This window comes from Amyelois transitella, chromosome 23, assembly GCF_032362555.1.
Source record: "Amyelois transitella isolate CPQ chromosome 23, ilAmyTran1.1, whole genome shotgun sequence".
NCBI lineage: Eukaryota > Metazoa > Arthropoda > Insecta > Lepidoptera > Pyralidae > Amyelois > Amyelois transitella.
The window spans coordinates 3,756,077-3,764,276 of NC_083526.1; the positions used below are offsets into that span (position 1 = coordinate 3,756,077).

Here is an 8,200-nt window from a genome sequence, read left to right on the forward strand (position 1 = left end):
CTGCCGCGCTTTACAAACATAACATGTCATAACAAGTTCCCCATTACATTTAAGTTTTTGCTGGGCTCCTATCTCATTGTTGTTTTTCCAAAGGTAAAGGTAAAAATAAGTTCAAGACCTGTGCCTATTTACTTCTGTGTTAATTTGGAATAATGGAAGAAGCTGTTTGCTTTTCACAAAGTTTTGTTGATAAACAAAATGTGCGATCATTTTCTAATATTGTCAAGCCGAATCTGTTGAAAGAAGATGCGCCTTTTCTTCTCCACGTACTCAAGGACGAGAAATTAGTAAGTGTTTTGTCCACTGATATTATTCAAGTCTTATCAAAAATTAAAACTAATGTAAGAGAAAAGTCCAGACATGACTTTAAACAATATTTTATATTTGAAAAGAATGACTCCACACATGATCTGCAAGCGTTGAATAAAACAGACATATTCAGTATGTGCCACAAAGCCCTGAATGATATTATACCTAGCAATTTCTTTGGTGGAAAGGACAATGAAAGATTGTTCCAAAGATTTGTTCAAGTGGTTATTTACAGTACAAAACGACAGCACATACTACTTAAAAGTCATACAAGAAAATGGAACTTTGCAGTTGGCCCCTGGAAAAGTATTTGTGGAACTAGCACAGAGACTATTCTTACTAATATTATCATTTGGATAATTGATAATATTTTGTCTTCAATGATTTGCCTGAATTTCTACGTAACGACTTGTAAACTGGATGCTGATGAGTATAAACTTTATTATTTCAAGAAAAACCAATGGCAAAGTTTTTATGATAGAACAATATCAAACATGGTTCTGAGATCAGTTATAACCAAAGTTGACTGTTATTGTGTAGGTAAGCAGGTGAAGCGGTCTTACAGTCACAATAAAAAAAGGAAACTTAAGAGTTTTAAGAAGGATATACCAAAGTTACATTTAGTTTTGAAAAAGAATAACGATTGCCGGCCGATCGTGAGGTATAAAAGCGACTCTTTAAGTCTGGCTGAGAAGTATAAAATTAGGGACAGGCTGAATTTTCTGAAATCCTTAACAGGAAAACCCCATACAAAAATAGAAAACCAGTTTTCCTTGGTATATAACGAATGGCTTAAACGGAATAAACCACGACTTTATTTTGTTAAGACTGATTTAAGTAATGCTTTTGGGGCAATAGATAGAGAAGCTTTACTCAAGATATTGGACGAGAGATATCGGAAATATAAATCCGAAAATATTGGTTTGACTGAAAAATTTAAGCAACAATATAAGGAACTGATAGCAGAATTGAGGAAACCCATCTTAGTTCGCGCTGGATCCACGATTTTTAATTGGAAGAAAGGTCTTGTTCAAGGATATAAATATTCGCCGGCGCTTTCAGAGCTGTATTACACGCATATGGATGAAATATATTTTTCTCAACATCTGCAGAAGGCGGAATCTGGCATACGACTGTTTATCCGAGTTGTAGATGATTATTTGTACATTACAGATTCTTTGAAAGACGGCCAATCATTTTTAGACGCACTAACGAGTTACAAAAATGTTAATTATGAAAAAACAGTCACTAATTTTCATCAAGAAGGTATTAAATTTAGCGAAGAGATAACTATTCTTGGCTATACATACAATACACTAACGTTGCACGTGCGTCGGGCGAATAATGTATTTACTGGACAAATGTGTTACAAAATAGCATTCTCACAAGCAATCATGAATTTATACAACTTTTTGGAGCAACGCATCGGCCAATCGAGTATTCACATAAACGAGCACCTTTTCAATTTGCGCCGTAATACGGAAGAGGAAATTTGGACTCATATTTTTACTACTTTGTGTCTTTCTGCAAATAAATTTTGCACGATTTTAGCAATTCTGTGCGACGGAAACGCAATGAAGCAATATTTATCGCTGTATAAGAAGAAAGTTACGGTGAAACTTTGTAACACAGTGATAGAGACGTTGATGAAGAATAAATACAAAGATGTGCCTTTCGTTTATTGTATAAATCATTTTAGATATTTATCATGGAAAGCGTTGATTATGTGCGCGCAAAAAACTCCGAGATGTACGACTCTTGTACCATTTATTGGCGCAGAGTTGGCGAAGTGTAATTGTTTGTTTGGAAGATGGAGAGAGCACGCTAGTAGGATAGACGGCGGTGGCGTTTGTTCGCGGCCGGCCGTGAGGGAAATCTGCAGGCGGTCCGATTGGAGAGTAATCATGAAGAAATTCGATGAATTGCCACCGGGATTCGAGTGCTATAATCGCAGGAAGTTCTTGGAGTTGTAATATTTTAACCCTTCAGCTGCGGCGGCTATACGCAAACTGCGCACCTCGTCTGCGGCGTTCAAGCGCCGCGGCGGACGGGCGCGCAGTGTCTTAGATTTTGTTGTATATCTGTATATAATTATTTGGGACCTACCCAAAAATTTATTTTTTTTTAAAGATATATAAATGAAGAATCATATGCAATAAATTTTGATGCGAAAAAACACTTGCGTTTATTATATTTAGGTCACTGAATTCAAAACTTACCGAAAAATTATCCATTGTAAATATTTTACTGATTTTGCAATTTACATCTTTCATATATTCTGTTTTTGTTTACTATTCCACAAAGTCCAATAATTGAGGAATTTAATGGTGCCAAAAAGTTATTATGTCCCAAGTAAAATTCTCTAAAATCGTCTTCACAAATAATCCAGTAAGAATCACGATTTCGCCATTTTGCAACTTCTACAACGCAAACTTTATACTTCTATTACCATGAAAATATTGAAATGTAGATTTATTTGAGGCATTGTAATCGTAAATAATGTATTTGGCTTCACAAAACAACAAGTAAAATGTATCTAAATGTCTTAAAATAGTATATTTCTACTAAAAACTGAAAACTTACCTAGAAAACTATCATTTTTTCAATTGGCTCGTTCATTCACTTACATTTGTCTTTGCTCAACTGTAAGGGCAGTGTGGCAAACACGAAAAATTGTAGTTTCGTTTTTATATCAGACATATATAGCTTGCCTAGAGAAAATGAGCGAAAAACCATAGCCAAAAACTAGAAAAATGTATGTCTGTGTGCGTGACTTGTTTGCCTTGCTTGTCTGCTGATGGCCGTATCTGGACAAAATGGCGGCATGTGGTTAACGCCTAACTGCTGATGGCCGTATCCGTCCACTGTCAATGTTTGTCTAACTGCTTTAGGTCGGATCTGGGCATATCTACAGGATGTTTGTTTTTAGTTGTGCACGTTAGTAATTTGGAAAAGAGTGTCTTGTAAAAATAAAAATAAAATGTTGATTAAAATGTTTCTTTTATTGGAATACAAAAATGTACAATGTTTATTGGTTTCCACTACTCTAAACCTATTCAATTCATAGTACATACTAGTAATTATTTTTACCAATGATTCATAGTACATACTAGGAATTATTTTTACCAATGAAAAAATAAAAATAAAATTACAATTTTGTAAAAATAATTACTGAACTGTTTTTGATAAGTTTTTTTTTTCAATAAATCTATAATGATAAGAACTATGTAATATATAAAGACTTATTGAAAAAAAATACTTTCATCAAAATCGGTTCAGTAATTTTTGAGATAGGGAATAGTGTTGAAGTCGGTTGTTTTGTAAAAAAAAATACTTATTTTTAATGAATTATGAATTCAAATTAAACAAAAAAATTTTGCGTAGGAATCGAAATTTTAGATTCCCATCATTTCACTTTACTGATAACAACAACGTTTTAAAAGGGTGTTATTTAAACAGTCTGCAGAATATTCATATGCAAAAAAGTTTACACAAATTCAGAAGCGCAAGTGAAGAATAGGATAACAGAAGAATAGGCACCAAACTGCACTGCAGCAGTGTCTCTAAATGACGTCAACTTAAATTTTAAACAAAGCATGTTTGGACTCAAAACACGCATGCGTTCGATCGAGCTCAAGCCGACTGTAACCAAACTCAAACGTTTATTCAGAAAATAGGCCTTTGTAGGCACTTTTTTACGTCAAATTACATGTAAAAATTATCGATTTAGATAAATTAAATAGATATGTATTCAAAACTCAAATTTAAAATTATTAATTCTTTCAAAGCTAAAGACTACTAGCGCTTCGTAACCGACCACTGCAAGAGAAGAAACGCCGAAAGAAACTCTTTTCAACAGTATTGGTCGCCTACTCGCCTGAAGGGCTTTGAATTTTTTTTTTTTTTATTTTATTTGTATATTCATTCTATGTATCTTATAACCCGTAGACCAAACCAGTGCAGTCCTAAGAAAGAAGGGATCAAAGAGAAAAAAGTATTTTTAAACAATAATCCTAATATTAATATTTAAAAATAAAATAATGTATACATAAATAGATAAACACCCAAGATCAGAAGTCAATATGAAAAAGATAATTTACCAACTTGACCTGACTGGGGATCGAACCCGAGACCTGGAAGTAGCAGTCTGGTGTGTTGACTACTACATCACACATTTTATATAAATATATAACTAATATAAATAAATAGATAATATTTAATTATATATTTTATATATATGTAACTACAGAAGTAATTTACAAACTATAGATTTTCTAAAGTATGATACTCAAGCCAACATTGGCCAACACAAATATACACCGTGCAATGACTGCACGCGATGTTACATTTTTGCCTGCATCTAACACAACGTCCCCTCTTAAATTTATCTTGTTTTTTGGTTCGCTCCTCGGTCACCTCATTATGAACAGGGAAATGATTAAAATCCCTGTTCAGCCTGCTACAGGTGGGGATGGGGACCTGGCGCGAACGTGAGGAGACGTTTTGTCCGAATTCTAAGCAGAGCTCTTCAGCAAGCTTGAAACGAAATTGGCGGTGAGTCATTTTTTTATGCTGGCCAATGTTAGCACAATATATAATATATGCATTTAAAATAGATATATTTAAAAGACGTCTAAAAACTTTAATATACCATTTGATTCCCCTCTTTCTTTCTAATAAATACATGCTTAGCTTTTGATCTTTGAGATCGACGCCTCCCATGTATTTATTATATTCATGGACCACGACTGGTTTGGAGCAGGGTTGGCCAGCCCTGTGCCCTGGAGCCATATCTGTTTTGTGGTAAGTAGATACAGTGGTGACAAGCTTCACATCTTTCCATGCTATGACGGATACATCACCACAGTGTCTACTTACCACACTACCCCTAGCCATCCTTTTATCCTGCAAATTTTGGATTTCTACGGGCGTGTCTTTTCGGCGACGGTTCAGAGTACCGACTACGTCAGTTTTATGTTTTTTTAGAAATTGGGTCAGAGGAACAGAATTATAAAAATTGTCCATGAACAGGGTATATCCCTTGCCTAAATAGTTCTTGAAAAGCTCAAGGACTATTTTGGCAGTGGATGTAGTAAACCCGTAAACCGTTTCTGCAGTTGTCGTGCCTTTGCCGGCATACAAAATTAAATTTACTACGTATCCAGTTACGGCCTCACAGAGTTCATAACTTTTGATACCGAATCGAGCTGCTTTGGAACGAATGCATTGTTTCCAGCTTAAATGACCCTTCCAAAGCAGCAACGATTCGTCTATCGATACTTCTCTGTGAGGCACGTAAATGGACTGGAATTTTTTATTTAAATAATCTATAATAGGTTTTATTTTAGCTATTTTCTTATCACGCCCCTGTACATGTATGTTGTTGTTATCAGTAAAGTGCAAAAATTTTAAGAGCATTACGTAATGATCCCTTGACATCAGTTTTCGAAACTCCGGCATACCCATCACACCCGTCATCCAATATTCCTCTAACCTACTTCTTACACATATTGACATAAATATCATCACACCTATAAGCCTATATAGTTCGGAAACCGAAGTTTCCACCCAGTCGTTCATGCGAGATTTACTTGGCATGGAGTCTCCGGTTTCAAAGAAACCGGTTATTGTTTCCCAAGCGTAATGATTCGTTTCGTGGACAATAGAATCCATCAGAGGCTGGTCCCAAATTTGAGTAAACAAGCCTAAAGGACTTGTTCCCTCAATTTTAGGACCAGCTTCTTCGTTGAAGTCCTCCCTGACCCCTCTAAATTCGTTAAAATCAGATGACCAAGTCAATGGCTCCTCACTAACTTCATCTTCAATAAAATCGTCATCTGATTCCAACATCTGCTGTAACTGATCGAGAGTCAATTCTTCCTCGGCATCCTCATCACTTCCAGAGTCGATGGCTAATTCTTCAGCCAGCTCAGGATCCAGTATGTCTTCATCCTATTAAAAAAACCAAACCCTAAACCACATGCAAGCATACACACAAACATAACAAAAGCGGGTATTGTTAGAGATGCCAACCACAATATTTTTATAAAAAGGAATAATTAGTGTATCCCAACGATGAACAGGAATAGAGATTCCTGTTCATTTTTATTCAATTAACTTTCAATATATTCATGCCATATTGCCAATTTCGCTGAATTACGTTATTGAGCATACACCAAACACCTTTATATCAATGAAGTTACAATACATTCATACCGCATTGCCAATTTTAGCAGAATTGTGTTATTGAAGCACAAACCAAACACCCTTAGTTACATTACCTTAGTTACTGGATGGACTAGATTTCTATCAGATAGTCCGGTGCACGATGAGAGCGGCAATAAATAAAAATCCCTTTCTCAATGCAAGTAATTTATACTTTCAAAGAGTGTTATGAAAATGAAACTTACAGGTTCTCGGCCAAAAAGATTACGCGGCTGACCTTTCGTACGTTCCTCTGGTACCTAAAAAATAATTATTTTGTAAATAACATTGCATGTTGTGATAATAGGTAATATTTTGTTTCGATAATCCTTACAATAGACATCAATAAGTGAGCAATAAGTTAGTATACATCTCGACATATTATTATCTTGGTAGTTAAAAAAAAGTTGAACATCTACTAAAGTTATCAAAAAAAAGAAAACCATTCTTACAGCAGCTACTTTTTCGCCGCCATGGACCAACTCATCCACGATCTCTATGGCTTCGCCTTCCACAGATAAATTTTGGGGCCGCCAAGGCTGTAATAAAATATACGAAATAATCAGTTTTTGTTTTTAAAGTAAAAGGGAAAGTTAACAAAACTGGAAAATAACATACTCTAATCCTCCCTGATCCAGATGTCTCCAAGACTACATCTCTGCCCCGAATAAGGGATCCCTGAGGAGTTCTAGTCACCTCCAAGCCGACAAACATGCTTCTGGAAGTACTTGGGGTTTGGGGTTCCATTTTAATCTGTCAATAAAATAAAATTATTAGCATGTATTCAAACCAGACATCGATGTCATCAGAAAGTGCTCACGGAGACAAAACTAACGAGCTAAAACACAGCGCGATACGAGTTACCGGAGCGTAGATCCTGTATACCACCTTCCGACTGCATCATCAGACCCTCGATGTCACTTCATCAGAAAGTGCTCACGGAGACAAAACTAACGAGCTAAAACACAGCGCGATACGAGTTACCGGAGCATAGATCCTGTATACTGTATACCACCTTCCGACTGCATCATCAGACCCTCGATGTCACTTCATCAGAAAGTGCTCACGGAGACAAAACTAACGAGCTAAAACACAGCGCGATACGAGTTACCGGAGCGTAGATCCTGTATACTGTATACCACCTTCCGACTGCATCATCAGACCCTCGATGTCACTTCATCAGAAAGTGCTCACTGAGACAAAACTGACGAGCTAAAACACAGCGCGATACGAGTTACCGGAGCGTAGATCCTGTATACCACCTTCCGACTGCATCATCAGACCCTCGATGTCACTTCATCAGAAAGTGCTCACGGAGACAAAACTAACGAGCTAAAACACAGCGCGATACGAGTTACCGGAGCATAGATCCTGTATACCACCTTCCGACTGCATCATCAGACCCTCGATGTCACTTCATCAGAAAGTGCTCACTGAGACAAAACTGACGAGCTAAAACACAGCGCGATACGAGTTACCGGAGCGTAGATCCTGTATACCACCTTCCGACTGCATCATCAGACCCTCGATGTCACTTCATCAGAAAGTGCTCACGGAGACAAAACTAACGAGCTAAAACACAGCGCGATACGAGTTACCGGAGCGTAGATCCTGTATACCATCTCCCAACTATCATGACATCATGTCATCAAAACCAAACGACATTTTGACTAAAACCAATAAAATA

General features: G+C 36.5%; 1 protein-coding gene across 1 annotated transcript; it reads left to right on the forward strand.

The window, feature by feature from the left end:
* The first annotated feature begins 44 nt into the window (after positions 1 to 44).
* On the forward strand, positions 45 to 2,523 carry LOC106130638 (telomerase reverse transcriptase-like). Its single transcript, XM_013329534.2, has one exon. The coding sequence runs from the start codon at positions 153 to 155 to the stop codon at positions 2,280 to 2,282; it is 2,130 nt and encodes a 709-aa protein (XP_013184988.2). The 5' UTR covers positions 45 to 152; the 3' UTR covers positions 2,283 to 2,523.
* The last annotated feature ends 5,677 nt before the right edge of the window (positions 2,524 to 8,200 follow it).